This window comes from Eulemur rufifrons, chromosome 6, assembly GCF_041146395.1.
Source record: "Eulemur rufifrons isolate Redbay chromosome 6, OSU_ERuf_1, whole genome shotgun sequence".
NCBI lineage: Eukaryota > Metazoa > Chordata > Mammalia > Primates > Lemuridae > Eulemur > Eulemur rufifrons.
In genome coordinates, this window is record NC_090988.1 from 23,231,187 (window position 1) to 23,252,763 (window position 21,577).

At 40.4% G+C, this 21,577-nt stretch overlaps 1 protein-coding gene across 1 annotated transcript in view; it reads right to left on the reverse strand.

Moving 5' to 3' along the window:
* Positions 1-5,507: 5,507 nt before the first annotated feature.
* POU2AF2 (POU class 2 homeobox associating factor 2) overlaps positions 5,508-21,577 on the reverse strand; it is a 37,778-nt gene continuing 21,708 nt past the window's right edge. The window contains exons 3-5 of the mRNA XM_069468960.1: positions 10,170-10,212; positions 7,514-7,812; positions 5,508-6,258 (exon numbers count right to left, since the gene is read on the reverse strand). Coding sequence (XP_069325061.1) covers positions 5,857-6,258; positions 7,514-7,812; positions 10,170-10,212 — 744 coding nt within the window. The 3' untranslated portion in view covers positions 5,508-5,856. The remainder of the gene's footprint in view (positions 6,259-7,513; positions 7,813-10,169; positions 10,213-21,577) is intronic.

The following is a 21,577-nucleotide window of genomic DNA, read 5'->3' on the forward strand; positions in this document are numbered from 1 at the left end:
AGTGAGGGTGAGCTGTTAATTATGCTGATTTTAGTTCATGCTTCTCAGACTGGGAACTCTTCCCTCTTCCTGGGGGCATTGCCACCTCTCCACTGTCTGCCCCGAAGTCCTGATAATCTCTCTGGGATTTTAATAAAAGACTGAAACAAATGTTGTGGGGTTTCAACAGCCTTAACAGGCTCACTTGCTTGAAAATATAACATAGGATCTTGATGTTTGGGTGTGGGAAGGTGTCTTTGAAATGCTGAGAGGGACTTAGGGTCTTTTTCCAACATCTCTGCTGGGGGTTGTCCCTGCTCTGGCTCCATTGCTTGGCTGAGATCCTGCCTGGCTCATAGTAGAATCTGCGTAGTGGAAATGGAGCTCACTATTTGTAAGGCAGCCCGTTCCACTCTTGGACAGCTTTAAATACAATGGTCAGTGATTAAGCCATAGTCCAATTAGGCATTAATTGGACACCAACTGTGTACCAGGCTAGGTATCAAGCACCAGGAATACAAAGATAAATAAACCTTGGTTTCTCCTATGAACTGCTCTGTTCTCCTACTTCCATACTTGCTGTTTTTCTATTATGGGTTTTTTTTTAGTTCATTCATTGGTTTATTCAATAAATCATGTACTGGTTATCTACTCTGACCAGGTCCAGTGCTAAGCCTAGAGGAGTTATCATGCCCACCCCACCCTCACCCCAAGCCTTCTCTCTGTGAGCCTCACCATCCACAGTTTCTCTAGTTTCTTCACATAGCACAGTTTTTCAGATCTCTGGTTTTCCCTGCCACTGAGCTCAGAAACCTTTTAGTTTGTCATTGGCCTTCTTAAAGTTAGGGGGTACCCAGAATGATAGGAATAGAGTAGATTTCTTTCTAAAGTTTTAAACTGAATATTTTAACTGAAAACTTTTGGCAGTATTTTATATGCAAATGGCACTGCGGAACATTATATTTTCCCCCCTAAGCAGGAGATTTTATTAAACTTAGACACATGCACATTAAAAGACTTTCAGTATAAGGAAGAAGGGTAGTTTATTCCCTCCAAATTTGACTACAGCTCTAAATTCTCTTTATTAATGCAAAGTTCTTTTGTCACCTTGACTTTGGGACACTGTTACCAAACCTTGTGGGAACTATCAAGTTCCAAAAACTTGAATACATGGAGGAAACAAGTACTTTTTGGGCCTAGAATGAACATTTGGTCCGTATGAAATGATCAGGAAGACTATTATATAAAGGTTCCCTAATGAATTGTGCTAAGTCAGTCTCTTTCCATAAGACATGTTCAAAGTTTTAACATTTCCATAAGAGGTTTCCATGGGAAGCAAGCATTTGATAATTCATTATTTAAATAAGAAAAACACCATCATACACTGCTTGAAAAGTTTTCATCTTTTATTATTTAAAACATTTTTATTATGTAATATTTAAGACATATAAAAACATATGAAGAAAACTGGGATGAAAACCTATGAATATATCACCAAGGTTAAGAAATAATACAGTTGAGTGATATTGCATTTATGACTAACTTAATTTATTAAGCATTAAAACATTTGGATTTTTCCACTCAAGATATTTGTTTAGGGAGAGGTTTACAAGGGACATCTATCAATTTTCCTAATGCAAAATAGGTAATTCCTAGATATTATTTATTTGGTCCACATTGTTTTCCTCTTGGAACTTGTAACATTTTTTATTGTTCTTTTTTTCTTATAATGTACTGACAATGACATTGTATATTGCAAACCCACATGTCTAATTTGTCAGAGGTTCTGATTAGAGGATACTTCTGTATCAAAGATCAAATGTAACAGGGTATCATCATTTGCAAATAACTATAGAAGACTTTATTATTTATTTGGCTTGACCTTTAAAGACTCTAGTTCCTTATTTATCATACTGGTTTTAATCACACTGGAGATAATATCAAACATTGAATAATTTTTATTTATAAGACTTCTTAGCAATATATTATAGTCCATGTAGATACTAAATGAAGACATCAACATTTTTCTATGGGTCAGTAATTTTACTTTTTAAAGACATTGAAGAATACCAAATCATCTCAAATATATTACCACTAAAGCCCAATATCCACCTGTCTGAATGTGCAGACATTATGGCTAATGTTAAATACTAAACATGGTGAGAATTTTCTCAAACACTGGTTTCAGAGAGCTGTAATCCACAGAATAAGGGGCTAAGTAGTTATTCATCTTTATGGTATAGTTTGAGTTCAGTCTAACAAAGATTTACTGAGCACTTACAACATGCTGGGCCCTGAGCCAGGTGCTGGGGACAGAGAGGCGAGACAGTCATGAACCCTCCCCCTGAGTCTCTGTAGTTAGAGCATCACTCTTTGTCTAGAGTGTATGATTTTGTACTTAACCTCTCTAGAGTCAGTGCTTATTGAATGTGGTGTGTAAGATGAACAGTGTGATACTGTTTTGAATAGAGAAGGGACTTTAGACAGAACCCAATGATAGAACCTAAAGTGAAGAGTATAATTTTGGTGTGTGGTTGGTAGAATAACTATAATGTAATCTAACTTAAATCTACGACATCAATTGTTGTTTTGGTATTTTAACTGATGTTTTGTTTCTTATGACTGTATTATTTAGATTTACATTTTGAAAAATGGATCACAAAGATACTATAACACTTATATATGTATATGTACGTGTACACATATGTATATAAATATATATTTTGCTATTGGGGTTAGTAATCCTTTTCCCTTTGTGGAATTTCTTTAGAGTACTTCAGTCTTTTTTTCCTACCACAATAGTACCATGATATTATATTATTAACTGAGCTATAGCAAGTGGTAATGATCATTTAAAAGCATTTATTAAATAAATGAGGTAAAGATATGATTTTCTTCCCTCATTCTTTGGGGTTTGTATAACATTGTAAGAGAAACAAATACTTTTCAAGTATGTTCTATGTCTGTTTACAGTGATTCACGGGACAATTGTCTATAGCACAGCTTTTGCATGGGCAAATTTTGCTTTGAACTTTTTTTGACATTATCATCTAGTCAGCTTTTTTTAGTAGTTTGAACTTTGACATCACCGTCTCTGCTTACTTTAAATCTTATCCTGCGTCCTGGCAGGACCTGAAAGAGCTGGAGTTTTGAACCCAAACTCTTTAATTTTCTCTGGCTTTCTCAGAAAAGCTGTGAGTCAGGGTAATAGTAAGTTTAAGGAAGGGGAGGGAGAGAAGAATGTACATTCTTTCTGTGTGTCAGTGTAGTGCATTCTTGTGATAAGGTGTGGTTAGTCCCTACAAGCGGTAGAAAATAGGGAGTACTTGAAGGAGAAATAGGATAGGGAAATAGACTTAATTTCCCTGCCATAATTTTGTAGCTTGATTTAACTTTTTAACAAAGTATTCCCAGACAATAAAACAAAATCAAATTAAAATATATGTGATATAAAAACGCATTGTCAAGCTAAATAGAATTCTTAAAAATCATTTACCACTTGAAAGTGTTAGCACCACTCCTACTCCCCCAACCTCCTCTAGACTAGATAATAGAAATAGATACTATGTGCAGTATGGGCCTGTGGATGCCTCTTTTTTTAATAAATCAATTTAGTCAAACACTACGAAAGGGATTGGATGCTTTAAGAAGAACGTAGACACCATTGCACTCACTATATTTCCCTCTATTCCATGGTCTGGTTGCTGAGTTCTCCTTATCTGAGGGCCAAGACATCTTCAGGTTGTTAGGAGATAAATGAGCATAATATGTGAGTAGGTAATATAGTAGCCACAGAAGAGATATAAGCATGCCTAATATTCAGTGTTACAATCAAACAAAAGCTAGAGTTTTGTGGCTACATAGTTATGATTTACACAACCATTATTGCGCTGTTGCTACTTAGTAACAAATGGTTAGCATTTGTAGAGGACTATAATCATTACCACTCATTACCAAGTTTATATCATTTTATAGCAAAATGACTCTGAGACCCTTGTGAAGACCTCTAAATCTACCAAGGGGACCAAATGTCTTCTTTCTGATGCAGGGGCCTGCTGTCCAGGTATGCATAAGACAGATGGCTCTGCCAATGATACTGGGACCCAGAACTGAGGTCCCAAGTTACACTGGATTTCAGAAAGAACATCTCCGCCCTTATGCAGTTGACATTGCCACTTTTCACTGAAGAGTGAATACTAAGCAAAGTAAAGATCAGGCTGCCCAGAAAAGCAGGTGAGAGGAGGGAGTAGGGCAGGGTGCCCGGGCAGTGCTGCCCAGCTGCTGAGGGCCACACACGCTCACTCTTGATCTGCTCCCCCAGGAGGGGGCTGAGGGGTGAGGTAAAGGAGGGCTCACTACCAAGCATTCTTGCTGGCACTCCACTAATTAGGAGCGTGCTTGCTTAACCAAAGATACCCTTGAAGGACTAGAGAAGAAGGAATATCAGTTATTCACTTCTAAGTGTGAGTGAGTACCCTCATTTGAATTTCTGGACTTCTACCCAGCTGAGGTGAGTATAGGAGGTGTGACAGTTGACGTGATGGAGACTGTACTGAGAGGCTTTGGGCAACCTGGTGGCCAGTGAGAGCCTTGGCCTCCAGCAGATGGAGGGAAAAGGCATTGGGTTAGGAGGGGCCAGAAACATGTGAGAAGGGAGTAAAGGGAAGGTGGTAGGAAGCTAGGAGTGAGGGTGGAAGTATAAGCTGTGGGCCTTCACGCAAGCAAGTGTAAAGTCTAAGTGTGTGCGAGGCATTCATGATGGGCTTGGCCTACAGATAGGCACACAGATTGGTGGGGATTATACTCACTGGCAAGGGAACCCACATCAATCAAACCTACATCAGACAGATTAATGCTTCAGACATCAGTTTCTTACACATAGTAAGAGCTGTACATATCTGACCAATAAGCCACCAACAAGGTCTTTCTTCAAATAGTCAGGAGATGCTGTGTGTGATGCCACTGGCTCACACCTGGCAATATGCCCCTCTCCAAAGCCCTTTTGTTTCTTGATGTTCTGTGGTTTGTTATTTCTTCCCAACAGCCTAGTTCTACTTTCTGTGTTTTCTTTAAAATGCATGAATTCTTATTTGATTACAGAACGCCCATTTTACTCATTCACTTTAATAACCATAGGTTTAGTCCATCAGAGAGATAATGTGTTGTTTAATTAAGACTGTCATAGATCAATTTTTGGCCTCTGTTGTAGTGGACTAATTTGGGGACATCCTGGGCTTCAGGGCAGAGTCAAAGCTATGTATTTATGAAGTCATAGTCTTCTGATCTCATCCTATTTTATGGAAAATAAATTATTTATAGATGGTGCCATTTTTTTTTACTGGGCTTTTACAAGTCATTGTAATGAGAGAAATGTATATAATAACACTTCACTCTTTAAAGTCACGTGGTATAAAATGTTTTGTTTTATGTGCCCACACCTGTATTATAGCCTATCCATTCTCTTTTACTAAAGAATACACATGGTTCATAACTAAGAAAAATTGGACAGAAAAATCAGTATGGTTATCATCTGCATAACTTTTTAATGTAATTTAAGGAAAAAAATCACTGCCAAAAATGGTATTTCAAAGATAACAGAAGATTCAAAATGTAATGGGTTACTAAAGTTCCAAAAAGACCACACTGTAAGGTTGCCTCATTAGAATAGGTCCATGATATATTTAATTAACATTGTGTTTTATTTCAGTGGGGTTATGGTGGGGAGGATTACAAATAAATGCCATCGTCCATTAACAAAAGGTGGCATTATGGCTTATCCTGAAAATCCAGTTCTGAATGAGCTGACACACCTAACACAATCTGTGGAGTACAGAACCCAACTTAAAGAAAAACCCAGAAGTCCTTTCGTCCACCCCATCAGTAAGCTCTGCGGCAATCATATGACCCCCAGGCAAGGCTCCCATCTTCTTTCGTCCAAGGTGAAGGGTCATGAAGGGCAGAGGTGTCTGCCTCCTCATCTGGGGAGAGCGGCACCGCCTTGGGGGGTAGGTCGTTTGACACCGTCATGAAAGGGGCGAAGGGGTAAGGAGGTGGGGTGGGGTACCCCGGACTGTGGTGCAGATCCTCCAGCGCATGCAGCGAGTAGGACTGAGCCCCCGCAAGGGGGGGCCCCCAGCTTGAGCCCCTGTGTTGGGCGGGGCTCCCAGACTCAAGCTGGGAGAGGCAACTCGTGCTGGGTGGCAAGGTCTGCAGGGTGTCGGCAGGCATGGGGTCCGGCTGGCCGAGACTGTCAGGCACCGTCTGCTCCCACGAGTCCCTCTGAGGAGAACGGAAAGGTCGCTGGGGTTATTCATTAAGTGACACCCTGATGATACATGCGGTTGTGCTGGACTGTGGCTTCCAGAGCAGCCTTTGTGCCCTCCCTCTAGTGTCTGAACTCTAGCTATCAGGCAACAGCAGTGAAAGGTTTTAGTTCCTTCCTACCCTACAATTAGATTATATATAGAGATTTCTTTTCCCAGAAAACAACATTAAATGAGTGAAATGTGAGAATAGTAAAATGCACATCTATACAGCATTTTACTGTTCACAATGCACTATGTCTTGCATTCTTTTTGAGCCTCCCGTTACTCCAGTCCTAGGATACCCTTTATACAGTGGGGAAGGTCAGTGCCTAGCCCGCTCCTGGAGCAAGTAAGCCTCCAGCTCCACGGTGGGTTTTTGAGTGGGCTAGGAAGCCCACCCTGCCCTCAGTGAGCAAAGAGGTAGGAATCTCACAGGCTTGGAGCTAGAAAGATCTGGGTTCATTCACGTCTGTGACACTTACTACCTTTCTGACTCTGAGCTCTTCACTTTGGTCATCTGTAAAATGGGGCTTTCACAAATATATCCTGAGTTTTTGCAAGTATTAAATGAACAAAGACACATAAAAATTCCTGGCATAGAGTAGGTGATTAAAAATGTTAATTCCTACGCCCTCCCTTTTTCCTAAAATCCTGTCTTTAGAGACTCATTCCTTTGTGGTGGAAGGCTTTTACAGTTTTCTATAAGAAGAGAATTAGCATTCTTCAGATCTTTATGAACTCATCTCTTTGGAAGGATTGAGCGAGAACAAGGTTCTATAGGGTAGAAATATTGTGGGAAGGGGAGGCAGGGGACTTGGAAAGAAAGGGAGGCCCCAGGCACCTGCATTGGGAGACGACCACCCAACCATGTCTAAGATGAGACTCCAGCGCTCTCTCCCCGTGGGCTGCAAGGATGATGATGCTTTGCACTAATCGGGTGGGAGAACATCGGGCACAACCAGTAGAGCATTAACAAAATGGACATAAATCCTGTCTCATCGTCCTCCCAGCTGCAAGTCGTGGATAGACGCTCTCCCTGGGATGGTGAACAGGGATGCCTGAGCAAGGCTCCCTCGGAGGGAACCCTGGCAGAGCCGGTGGTCCCGGCAACTTCAGGCAGCTGCAAAGCAGCCTCAGGGGGCTCCAGGGTGAGCCAGACCTGGCTTCAACCTGGTTGTCAGGCCCAGGGGCTGGGCCAGACCCCCAGCCCGAGCGGTCTGCGTACTCACAAACACGAAGTGCGCGGGGTCGCCGGGGAAGGGCGGCGGCAGCAGCGGCGGCAGGGCCGAGGCGCTGAACAGCGAGCCCGCGCTGGGCGGCAGCGCCGGGGCGCGGTAGTCTCCGTAGGGCTCGGGGAAGTAGGGCTCCAGGAGGCCCGCGTGGCCCTGCCCCGCCGGGGGCTCGCAGGGAAAGGGCTTCGCCACGCTGGGGGAGTAGACGTCGTTGGGAAACTGTTTACTGCTGTGGAAGTCTGAGTCTGATAGGAAAGATCTTCTGACACCGTAGTAACCGGACGTGACCGGGGAACCTGTCGCCAAATGAAAAGCACGTGGGCAACACAGTCCTCCCGGGGAGGTCGAGGCAGCTGTTGCAGCTGAATCTCTCTGCCTGGGAAACGCGGTTGCTAACGCGTGCCCGCCGCCAACGCTAACATGGTCTGGAGATAAATGTCTTGAGAAGCATGAAATATTCCTGCATTAGCTCTTTTAACTGTTCCAGCCCAAATAACTGATGTGTCTAAAGTTCACTCTGCCTTTGGGGATGAGTTCATTTTAGGCAGTACTACTGTTCAGTCATTCACTCCCATTTGTTCTGTATCTTCCACTGTGCTAGGAAGGGACTGGGCTTAAAGAGATAAATAAAAGAATCCCTTGGTATTCACATTTTAATGAATGAAGCATCTTTTCCTCAGTTTCTGAGCTCCATCTCACTATACACGGGACTGCTAACAAGAGGCTGCTTCTGGGCTTGTTATCTGAGATACAGCGTCTCTAGATAAGGTGATACATAGACACCTACTTCCAATCAGAGACAGGTTGTACCCTGTCTCCTAATTCTGTGTATACCGACTTTTAACACGGTGTCTCGCGCCTAGCAGGCGCAAATGAATGACTTGCTTTGGGCTGATAGGCGGCACAGAGGCCAATTTCAGAGGACCGCAATGGCCGGCGCTGATGCGTTTCCTGTTATTTGCTGCCCTCTTGTGGCCTAACGGAATCCTTCCCTCTGCTCACCAGGGTACTTGCCAGTTTAGGAAGAGTGTGACTGGGGGAACTGGGGTTGCGGGGAAAGCTGAAACTGACAAGACTCCTATTAAAGGTAAGGCCAGTGAAATGGTTCTAGAAGAGAAGAGATGTGTTTGTTAAACACTTTCTGACCCCATAGCTCAGTTGTAGCAGGAAATACACAGAATGTATTTTGGGGCAGAGACTCAAGGTCTGTATAACTGAGGGTTTAATTATTCCAGCTGGTGGTGGGTGTGGTCTAATTAGCTAAGACCAACACCTTGAGATCACAAAAGGGCTGAGCTGGGGAGAAGATGCAAGTGCTTGTCTTTCTTCCCTTCCCCCAACCACAGTGGACCACTTAACGATTTTCTGCCTCTGTATACACAGAACTCTGGTCCATCCTGCAGGATGTAGGACTTTATATCACACTCATTGCTCTTTCACCTGATCACAACTGTCTTCAGTAGACCTGCAAGCTCCATGGTGGCAGAGCTCATGTCTTATATATTTTCTGTAAACCCAGCAGTGTAATACTGTGTTTAACAACGACATGTAAATTTATTCCTTCAGGAGAAGAAATCAAAATTCCCCATCAAAACTTATAGCATGATTCTTCTCACTCCACTTTCATCTTAAATTCTATAACCCAAAACCTCATGTGCTCATGCATTTGAAGGCTGCAGTTAGGGTTTTCAATACAAGTATACTTCCCTGGAAAAAAATCTGCACAAGTGAAAATGAATATCAATAAATAAGGTTCTGTTTCAGTTATATTTATATTTGCAGGAATAGTTAAGACTGAGAATAGGTAAATAAGGCTTCCAGCCTCTCATGTCTGTATTTTCAATTTCCAAACAAAGACAACCATGAAGATAAAAACCTCTGCTCTCATAAGCATACACTTTTTTTTTCCTCCTTAAAAAGAAGAAGGAGAATTCTAGATGAAAAGAGAAGCTCTGGAGATTTTCTTCTGTAGAAGAGAGCAGAAGATGAAACCAAATGGCAATGAGCATAAATATGGTTGGCAAACACAACGTGGAGACGTTCATGTATTTGGGATCCTCTACTGCTCTTATTCCCTTCTCTTATCCAGCTCTGAAGGCAATAAAACTATTGAAAACTATTGAGAAGGACTGTACCACTTCTGATTTGAGATCTGGAAGGGTGTGTGTGTGTGTGTGTGTCCAATACTATTATTAAGAATGTCCCCTTTCCATTTGAGCCATGTGTATTGAAATGAATCCAAAATGCTGAACTCTGTACCTGCTGCATGAAGAGCCCCCAGTAAATGGTAGTTTTCCCCATCCACCCTCAGGTCACTTTCTCTTCCCGTTTTGAAGCAGGTGCATCCTCTATCAGATCATGGTGTCAGAACTTTAGACATTTAAAAACTGTATCAAAGGCCTAATTGCTATTACTTCTGCCTAAAAAGCTTCTGCTAGGCAAGGGATCAAAAGGCTGCCATCAAGACAGAATAAATTCTAAATTCAGGAATGCCTGATTGAGGTCTGTCTTCACTGATCTTGTATTGTAAAAATAACTATTTTAAAGGAGCAAAGTTTTGAAAGTGCTGTGAGGCAGTTATAAAAGAATGGAAGCCCAAATGTTTGATTTAAACTCGAAAGGGAATAATTGCTCATAGAATTGAAGTGCTCACCTGGCAGCTGGACAAATGCAGACTGAGAGGAGCTGACGCTGCCCTGAAAGGCAAACAGAATGCAAATGTGTTTTTCTTTAGTTGCAAGTTTGAATTTAATAAAAAAGTTAGGAATACATTTTGTAAGCTTTATTTTATGATACTCAGAAATATTATTTGGGGATTTGGGTTGCAGGGGGAGGTCAACTTAGAGTAAGAACTCAAGTACCAGAGAACAAAGTTTTACAAGGGACCCAGAGAATCCAAATTTGGAGATTCTGGTAAACATGACAGAAATCACTGGCTAGATGAAATGGAATCATTTTTCCTCTGGTTTTTACTGTTACAGTTAATACTCCTTCATCAAATATGTATTAAGTGACACTATATATGCATATACAGTTGTTCCCCTTTATTCATGTGGGATACATTCCCAGGTCTCCAGTGGATGCGTGAAACCACGTATAGTACCAGACTCAATTGCTATCAATAGGAACACGTTTCTGTCCGTGTCTTCCACCCACAAATTTAATGCCTTTTCCATCTTAACTAAGTACTTATCATGCACCGTGGTTGTAACTTTTGTAATTTGAGGTGTGACAGCAAAACCAGCACAGATTTCTTTTTCCTTCTTCACAGTTTAATGGATATAAGATTTGTTCTTACTGTAGATATTAGCAACTTCAGTGTATGATTTTTTTTCTTTCTTTATTAAGTCAAGAACTTTTACCTTTTCACTTAAAGGTAACATCTTACAGTTTCTCTTTGGCAGATCCTAATTGCCAGCATCATACTCTTGCACTTTAGGGCCATTATGAAATAAAGTAAGCGTGACTTGAACAGAAGCACTGGGATACTGGGACAGCTGATCTGATAACCAGGACAGCTACTATGTGAGTGGGTGGTGTAGACAGTGTGGATCTCCCAGGCAAAGGGAGGATTTATATTCTCAGTGGCACGGAGTGGGATGGTGTAAGATTTCATCACGCTACTCAGAACAAAGTGCCATCTAAATCTTAGTAATTGTTTAATTCTGGAATTTTCCATGTAATATGTTCTGACCTTGGTTAACCATGACTAACTGAAACCTGGGAAAGCGAAACCATGGACAAGGGGAACAATTGTGTATGTGTATGTGTATACATATATATACACTTAGCATTTGGCTTCAGCACTGAATGGCCACTTTTTACTGTCTGCCCCCAGGCAGAATAGAAGCTCCACCAAGTGTAGGGACCTAGACTGTTCAGTGCCCAGAACAGAGCGTAGTTCGTAATAGACACAACAAAAATATGTGGGATGAAGACAGAGTCTTCAAAGAACCCACAGCATGGGAGGTTGGGAGATGTGGTAGGTTAATTTATGTCTCCCCAAAAGATATACTGAAGTCTTAATCCCTGGTACCTTTGAATGTAACCTTATTTGGAAATAGGATTTCTGAAGATGTCATTACTTACATTAAGATGAGGTCATACCAAATTAGGGTAGGTCCTAAATCCCATATGACTGACATCCTTATAAGAAGGGGAGAGGGACACACAAAGTCACAGACACAGAGGGGAGAAGGTCATGTGAAGACAAAGGCAGAAAACTGAGTGATACAGCCTCAAGCCAAGGAACGCCAAAGCTTGCCAGCCACCACTGGGAGCTGTGAGGGGTAAGGAAGGATTTCCTCCCTGGTGCCTCAGAGGGAGGAGGACCCTGCTGACACCTTGATTTCAGACTTCTAGCCATGAGAACCACGAGGCAATATATTTCTGTTCCTTTAAGCCATCCTATTTGTGGTAACTTGTTGCTGCAGCCCCAAACAGACAGTTCACTCTAGTAGAAGTAGAGTGGTCGGGGAAAGATGGGCTGACGAGGGCATCTAAGCCGGGGATTAGGCATGAGGTGGGGAACGCATCCTGGAGGAAGTGATGCCTAAGCTGACCTCTGAAGGAAGGGTGTCCAGGTGTGTAGAGTCTTAAAATATACAAATGCAAATTCTGGCTGGAGCGAAATAAGTGAAGAGTGTAGCTATTATGGAAGTTAAGAATCCTCAACATCCGGTTCTTTTGATCTGAGTTTTAGCCCTGACCCTTGTGGTCCTATAAACCTAAGAGTTAGAAGAGATTTTTCTAGAGAGTCTCATTCAACCACACACTCCCATCCAAGTACTAACCAGGCCCGACCCTTGCTTAGCTTTCGAGATCAGATGAGATTGGGCACATTAAGGGTGGTATGCCTGTAGGCTCAACCATGCACTCAATGCTTAAATTCTCTGCATATTGCTAACACCAGGTGCATCTTATCTCCAGTGACAGAGAACTTAGCACCCTCTGCGGAAGCCTCTTTCTTCTTTGGGGAACTCTATTACAAAGTAGGCTGAAAAAATAACTTTCCTAGTTCTAATCTCTTTGGTTCTTAAAGAGTAAGTTTTACCTTTCTTCCATATAAAGCTCTTCAAATATTTGAAGACAACTGATCATTTCCCAACTGTCTTAGCTCAGGCTGCTATAATAATACCATAGCTCGGGTGCTTAAACAACAAAAATTTATTCCTTGAAGTTCAGGAGACTGGAAGTCTGAGATCATGGTTTGTTTTTTGGTGCAGGCCCTCTTTTTGGTTTGCAGAAGTCTGTCTTCACATAGTGGAGAGAAATCATCTCTTTTGTGTCCCTTCTTATAAGGACACTAATCCCATTCATAAGAGTGCCATCCTCTGACCTAATTATCTACCAAAGGCCTTCCTTCCAAATACCATCACATTGGGGATTAGGAATTTAACATTTGAACTTTAGGGAAACACAAGTATTTAGTCCATAGCACCAACCTCAAATACAATCTTCTCCAGGCAAATTATCCTCCAACCATTCAGAAGCAGCATAGCATTAAACAGTGAAGACTCTGGTACCAGAGTGTCTTTGTTTGAATCCCAGCTTTGCCTATCATTGGCTGTGGGATCTTGGCCACAGGAAGATTAAATGAGATCATATATATCAAGCACTTAGAATAGCGCCTGCCATAGAGTAAGCAGTATATATATGTTAGCTATTATTTCTATTATACATTTTTAGGTCCCTTCAAATCTATGGTATAGCCCTCTAAACATGTCCTGATTTATGTGTTTTCCTGTTTAATAAGTTAACACTTTTAAGTGGCTGAAGGGAACTCTTGAGTATGCAGTGCCTAGAAGTGGGTTCCCTAACATTTGTATGGGTAGGAAAGGAGGCAGTGGTTAAACCATAGATGCACTTGTGTTTGGGCATATTTTCCCATGTTTCTGGGGCCCACGTTATCTAGTGTCACTCTCTAATTTCCAGCTCTGTCTGTCTGAGTCTTTCCCTGAAGGCCTGTGCCAACATGCATGCCTTCTGTCTTCTGCCTCAGCCTCCTTTCAAGTCTAAGTGGGGTGTGGCAGAGTGTGGTAGCTGTCCCAGGTGCTGCCTGGGGAGACGTCCCATTGTTCTTCTCTCACCTTCTCTCCCTGCCTGCTTCCCTTTAGCTGCTCTGGCCAGGGCTGGGGCCAGGATAAAGGCTTCTGGGAGACACAGAATACACATCCAATTTGATGACCATCAGTAACAGCACCCTATTGGCCCCTCAGCCTCAGTCAGCCACTTATTCATCAGCTGGAATGGCTCTGCTTCCTGCCTCTGCCCTATGCATGGAGAAAGTCCACATACCTGTGGCTGACACAGCTCCTTCACCTTTTGATATCTCTGCTATAAAAGTTTTCCTTTCTTTTTCTTCCACCATCAAAAATCCCCAGCATCTTAGACTCCTTCCCCTCCTTCCTGCCAGCATTCTCTCCTCTCCAACCCAATTTTAATACTGGAAGACTCTACAGAGATTTCACAATTACAAGTCTAGTTGATTTTATTTATTATTTGATGAAAAGAAGTCTCTTGTGTTCTTATCTCTTGTATGATTTTGCCCTCTACCTGCTGTGAAAATTATACATCTGTTTCCATTCTTTATGGTTACCCTTAAAATTTTACCATGCATATTTAACAAAACCTACGAACAATATCTTAAGCCTTCAACTGACAGACAAGAACATTAACTCTTACCATCCCTTTCCTAATTTACATGCATATGTTATTTTCTTTTATTTTAGCTTATTTCTAGTTATTAAACCACCACAAATTAGACATCATCGTCAACATTTTATTAAGTAAATCTGCGTTAGATTTACTTACATGTCCACCATTTTCTTTGCTTGTGCTTTTTCTAAACTTTCTTTCTAGATTCATTTCCTTTTTCTAAAATAATTTTTTAGAACATTTCTTAAGTGTAGGTGGTGAACTGTTTCAGGTTTTTTTTTATCTGAAAATATTATTTCTTTTGACTTTGTACTTGAAAGATAATATTGCTGATTTTACATTTTAACTTTATAATTATTATTTTCTCAGCACTTTAAAGATATCATTCCATTGTCTTTTGGCTTCCATGATTGCTGTTGAGAAGTCTGCTATTAAATTAATCTTACAGTTATTCTTTGTGACAATCTTTTATTTCTTTCTGACTGCTTTTAATATAATCCTTTCGTCTTTAAGATTCTTCAAGTTTACCTCATTTTATCTAGAGGTAGATTTCTTTGTATTTATCCTACTTGGTGTAGGATGTGCTTCATGTGTCTGGGGATTCATGTCTTTCTTAAATTCTGAAAAAAATTCAACCATTATCTCTTCTAATATTGTCTTTATTATTCATTCTCTCTTTCTGGGACTCTGTTTGGATATATGTTAGGCCTTTTACTTTATCCTCCATATCTCTTAAGCTATCCTTATTTTCTCTATGTCAATTATTTTACTAAATATATTTTTCTATAGATGGGCATAAATTACTTCAGATCTGTATCCAGTTCACTAATTCTTTCTTCAACTATAGTTCATTTTCTCACACACTGAGTTTTTTATATCATGATGTTATAATTTTTATTTCTGTAAATTCCATCTGATTTTTAAAACATAGTTGGTAATTTTTGAGAGTCTCTTGTTGAGTACTCATTATTTATTAAGTTATGATATAGTTTTCCTAAGGTAATTTTAATATATGAAAGTCCTGGGAATTTAAATTTGTTATTTATTGTTTATGCTGACTCAGGCACAGTGGTTTGTTTTCCTATGCTTTGGTGAGCTTTGATTGAAACTCATATCTTTTTGACCTTAATCTGTGAAAATCTGTGGTACTAAATTGAGGTTACTTTCCTTCAGGGGATTTATGTTTATATTTCTTGGGAATAAGCTGCCTTCCAGGATCCCCAGATAAAGCCTGGAGTCCCAATATCAGTTTCCCAACCTTGGCAACAAGTCAAGGACCAGTCTTCACATGTGAAGCCAATCAGGGCACTTGTCCTCAGGGAACCTGTTTTTTGGTCATGATCATCTTATCATGCAATGTCTTAATTTTCCTTAACTTCCCATGCCAACCCCTGCCTCCTACCCTCAGCTTTGGAGATTTCCCTTATTTCATGCTAGCTCAACAATGCATTAAAGTTTGTCTTAGGCAGAATCCAGTTCTGTTGTGGGAGAGATCTCCTTACCCCCAATCTAGTCTGCCTGAAACAGGATTGAATCTCTAAATATTAAACCGAGACTTAGATACCTTCCTGGTTTTTAACACAGCACAAAAGCTTTTTCCATGATTTCCAATGTTTTCCAGTAGAGATTTAAATTATAATAGAGGTAATTCATAAGCACTTACCTGTAATAAGTTCATAAGCACAGTGTTGGGCATTGCTATGGCCAAATATGTTATATGTATCATCTCACCGAAGTCTCACAACCACCCCAGAAAATGAGTAATATTATTCTCATTTTACTGACGAGGAAACCAAAGCATCGAGAGAATAACCTAAGCTCCTTTCTAGGATGGGGTTGGTTGTGGTGGTGGTGGTGGCAGTGGATGGGATCAAACAAGGAACTTTCTGATTTCAGAGACTGTTTCTTAATCATCTCACCAGACTGCCTTTCAAGCATTCTAATAACTCAAAAATCAAAAATAGAAAAGTATCATAGTTTTTAAAAAAATGTAATGTAAAGGAGACTTAGGGATATCCAGAGGGATCGTATAATTATATAAATGCTCACAAAAAGGATTAGGTGGGATTGGATACTTCCCTGTCTGATAGATCTATACATCTCCTTAATCCTTCAAGTGATATTCTATTTTGGAGGTCAGCCTTATTGATATATAATTTACATATAATCAAACTCACAAATTTTAAGGGTACAATTTGATGAATTTTGACACATTTTGACAAACACTTGTGACTCACAATCAGAATCATAATATAACAATCATAATATAAAATGTTTCCATCAAATTAACTGGTTTGTAGCTATAATTAATGCTGCCCTGCTGTGTGGTGGCCTGGGAAATATTTTGAGGGATAAATACAAAAATCAATGATAATACACTTCTTCAGTTCATCTTCCAGAGCATAAAGGCATTCCAAGGGGCCTCCATGGGACTGGGAAGGATTTCACTGGACAGATTTCAGAGCTGCCACTTGCTTCCTTGTCTCATTCCCGGATTTCATAGGTTGGGAGACAGCAGCCTAACCCAGGAGCCTTCAGCTTGCATACTTGCTGTCATTTCCCATGTTAAGGGAAAACTCACATTTCATTCTTCCTTGTTCAATATATTATAGTCACACAGTTGTCTCTCATCCTACAAATCCATTGAAATTAATATTGAAGAGCTCTTAACTTTTGACCAAGCGAGATGGTATATAATTTTTATTTTGCATACTGCAAACAACAGGATCCTGCAATGCCAGGTAGCCAAATTTAGAGGTTTATATTTGAATGAAATTTGCCAGTCTGCAACTTCCTGCAGCTAACACAGCAGCCCCACAGCTGCCCCCAAACCCCCTCCATGAAAATGAGTTAATTTGAACTAATAGGTCACCAAGGTAGTAAAGTGATAAGATTAGGAGTTTCCCTTGAGTACATTTATTGTCATTTTATGACCCCATAATAATATTTCTAGGTGCCAACCCATTTGGAGAAATATACTGAAATGTACTAAGGAAGAGATCTCTGACTAACATGACCTTTTTCACACTGCTGTATAATTTTATTTTTTAATTTAAATAATACAGTTTAGAAAATATCTTTTTAAGCTTGAACATATTATTACTAATACTTAAGTAATAATAATCTAATAATCATAGCCACTTGTGAATAGGTGGTATCTCTGTTCAAGGAATTCATGGTATTTTATACATTTAAGTTTTCATTTTTATCATATCTATGGTTGTGAGGCAGGTGGAACTGATGATATTATATTGAACATTCTAACACCACATTTTAATATATGAATTTAGATCCACCACAGGCCATATAATTTTTGTCAAACTTTGGAATGAATGTGAAGTTAATACCAGATGTTAACACAGCCTTTAAATGAGTACCTGTGTTAGGCTGGAACACCTTCTTCCCCCAGGAAAACATGGGCATAGGGAATTACATGGCTTAGTTAATGTGAAAAGCATATAGCATATAGCAGGGGCAATTTGATTGGCATGAAATCTTATGCACTGACTAAACTATGCCAAACATGTTCTCATAAATCTTATTACTTTTGCAAAGCTTGAAAGATGTTTTGATTTATGGGCCACTTATCTGAGTTATATATTTAATCCCAAATAAGAAAAATACCCCATAATGATTAGGAACTACAGTTATAAGCATCACTATGCGCCAGGTACTTTATATAATGTTATCTTAGTATAAGGTAGATATCATCATCTCAGTTTTACAAAACAGGACACTGAGAAGTTAAGTAAAGTGCCCCAAATCTCCCATTTAGTAAATTACAGAACTAGGATGTAAACCCAAGACTGTCTGACTCTCAAATTTACATTCATGCTCCCTTGATGTTTCAAGGACATAATAAGCAAGTTCTGTGCACTAGTCTCTCAATCAAACTACGGAGATTTATTGAGCACCTCTGATGTGCAAGGCACAGTGCTGGATTTTGCAGGTGCTAGAAAAAATGAAATCAAAGGGCTTAGATCGGGATCTACTTAGGGAGACAAGACATTTGTGGTAGATTAAATACAGCCACAATTTCTTTGTAGCTCCTCCCATCACGAAGTGGAGTCTGTCTTTCCACTTCCTGAATTTAGGATGAACTTGGGACTCACTTTGACCAATAGAATGTGGTGGAGGTGTCTAGGCCTCAAGGGAATTTGCGGCTTTCACCTTCACCTGCTTGAAATGCTGCCCTTCGACCTCCCCATGAGGAAGCTAGTCCTGGAGGATGAGTGACTGTGTGGAAGGGAACGCAAGTGCCCTGCTGACAGGCAGAAGCACCAACTCCCAGACACATGAGGGAGGTCATTCTGCACCTTCCAGCTTGGCTGAGACTCCAGCTAAATGCAAGTGCATGAGTGAACCTTGGGGAAACCGGCAGAGGAACTGCCAGCCAACATACAAAACTGCAAGAAATAATACATCAATGTAATTGAAACTACTCAGGTTTGAGTAGTTTTTGATACAGCAATGAGTAACTGATACAGACATACCCAGGAAAGAGTAGCTCATGATATTGAGCAGTCTGTACCTGGTTTCCAGATACATGGTCTATGCTCTAACTCTGGAAGTCAGAAAAGGGGGAAATCAATGCTCGGAGGATTTGAATGGAGGGCGAAGAGGATGCAGAGAAGAGAAAGGAAGCTCTTAGGGGTGAGGAATTTTTGGAACCAAAAACAGGGGTGGGAATGCACAGCTCTTCTTCAAGGAATAATAAGCAAGTTGGTTTGTTGGGAGCAGAATTTTCACTTCATTGATTATATTAAAATGCATTGTATGCCTACTAGGCAAGAGGACTATGGTACTTTCCAGAAATACAAAGAGGAATAAGACATGGATTCTATTCTTAGCACACAGTTCCATAGGGAAAGCAGGTGCATAAATATATATGTAATTAGTGCAATAATAAAAATAAGGATTGAGGTTGAGAGGATGAACGTTGCCCAGTACCCACTTCCTGCCAGACTCTGTGCCAGGCACTTCACATATGTTATTGTGTGTGTGATCATTTTTAGTGACAACTAATATTTGTGTGCTTTATGTACTCTGTAGTGTGTTAAATGATTTACGTGCATTTTTCATTATTCTGTCATTAATCAATGGGATTGATTGTTATAAGTTATTCTCCATGGTTTATAGATTGGAAAACGGATACTCTGAAGGACTTGCTCAAGATCACAAAGCTCTTAAGTCATGTAGGCTGGATTCTAGACCCAATTCAGTGCAGGCAGAAGGATGGGGCAAGGACCAGGGTGGGTGTGGGGGTGACTTACTGTCTTGGGGAAATGTGATTGGACACATCATAACATAGGTAATATCTGAGTTTGGTTTTGAAGGATAAAAGGAAGTCAGTAAGCAGATAGCTCAGGGGACATTGTCTTCAGGGAGAAAAGCAAAGGCTTGAATTTGTGGAACAGCATGTCACAGACATGGAAATGCAAGCAGGAAATACGAGGACAGGAAAGAAGAAGAAAAGCCGGAACCAGGTTAGAAAGGGCTCTCTGAGCCATGCTAAGGAACTTAGACTAGGTCTGGTAGCGGGCAATGCCCCTTCAGCAGTTTCTTTGCAGCGTGGGCAAGGTAAAAGTGGTGTTCTAGGAAGTCGAATCTGGTGCTAAAATGTTGCTTCTGAAAGGGTTGATGGAGGGAGTGTACGGGTGTTGTGGTTGAGTAGAGACCCAGCGATGAGGGTCTGATGGGCCCTCAGTAGGGCCAGGATTTCAGGAGGCCAGCGGGTGACATTTTTGTCCACTTCTATTGGACATCCTTTTAGAGATGCTTCAACAAGGGCTGCGACGCTCCCATAAGTGTGCGGACCGTGGCAACCCATCCTGGGAGCTGCACCATTCTCGGGGCTCTTTCCCTCTTTTCTTCATTGTCACCAACCTTCCTGCTGATGCCTGTGTGAGAGGGTGGCACGTCTCCCTCCCACTGCCCTATTTATAAAGAAAAACCCTACATTCTTAAGTGATTGAATTTAATAGTACATTGTGTAGGCCCAATCCTAGGGCCAATAAGAATTTTTAATTGAGGAGGGAATATTGAAACATATATCCTCAAAAACATTTACCTTGGTGTCTACAAAACCTAGGTTATAAGGGACTTATCTTACAAAGAAGGAGCTCACCTGGTTTTGTGCACCTTATCTCCATCATCACCAGCTTTGGGTGACAGGAGGGGCTCTGTCACTGACATAAAAGGATTATGTGATCTGCCTAAGGCCTTCAAGTGAATAGAGGGAAAATGAAGACTAAAAGCCATGTTTAAATTGTCTCTCAGGGAAGAGAATTTACCATGAAAATATTAATTTATGCATTTTTGTAATAATGTGTGTGATTATCTAACAGATTTCAATATTCATTAACTTGTTGGTGTGACAACTTAATTTCTCTCTAATAAAATGTCACAGCAAATTTTCTGAGAGAATTTACATAAAACTCAATGGGGTGGCTCTGGGTTGTAGAACAAGGTGAGTGTGAGCAGGGAGGACTTTGGTAGATTTCTGCTTTTCACTTCATATTCTTTTGTTTGTTTGAAATTTTATGAATATATTGCTTTTGTAATTAAAGCAACTAGTTAAGATTAATAGACTTTAGGTCTCATATCTTTATTGTAAATCTTTAAATCTTTTGAGAACTGTGATTCCAAGTGTCTTAAATTTCTGGGATATAAACTATTTTATGACCTTAGGAAAGCTCACTTGGTTACAGAATTCCAACTTTTTGACGGTTTCTTAAATTTTTACTGTTAAAACTCTCCTGCTTGGCACAAAATTATGTCCAGGCTGTCTCAGTGAGAAAGTGATTTCTGTTGCCTAAGTTGCAAAATGAAACACATTTTCTCCTCCTGGATCTTGGCGGGCCTTTGGAAAGCTATTTGTATTTACGTAGCTAAGTTAGAACAAAAGCAGTGGCTGGGATGCACTTTGGCCAGAACAGAATCTGCAGAATTCCAGTCCTGCCAGATGGACTTACGATGGCTGTTTCACTGCAAAACTTGATTATTTTTGCAAGCTGTGTGAAAGAATTCACCACCAGGAATTATTTTAAATTTCATGACTTAAAAAAAAAAACAACTTCAGAACCAATAGAACAGCTGAAAAAATAAGTTGCTTGAAAAAGTTTTGCTTTTATTATTATTTTTAAAATTTCTGCGATTGTGAAGGAGCAGGTGGTTGGGTGGGGAACATGGAAAGCCCTAGAAATGTGGTTCAGTTCTCTAAATAGGGCAGAACAGTGGGCTAATTAAAGTCAGACAATGGGCCATTTAGAAGCCTTAGAAAATAAAACATGCATTCAAATGAATGCCCAGAATATAGTATGTACTTCTGTATTCAAACATTGGCATTTTGATTTTACAAGGCACTGCCTGCTCAGAAAATATTTTTTTCTGTTTTAATTCTTC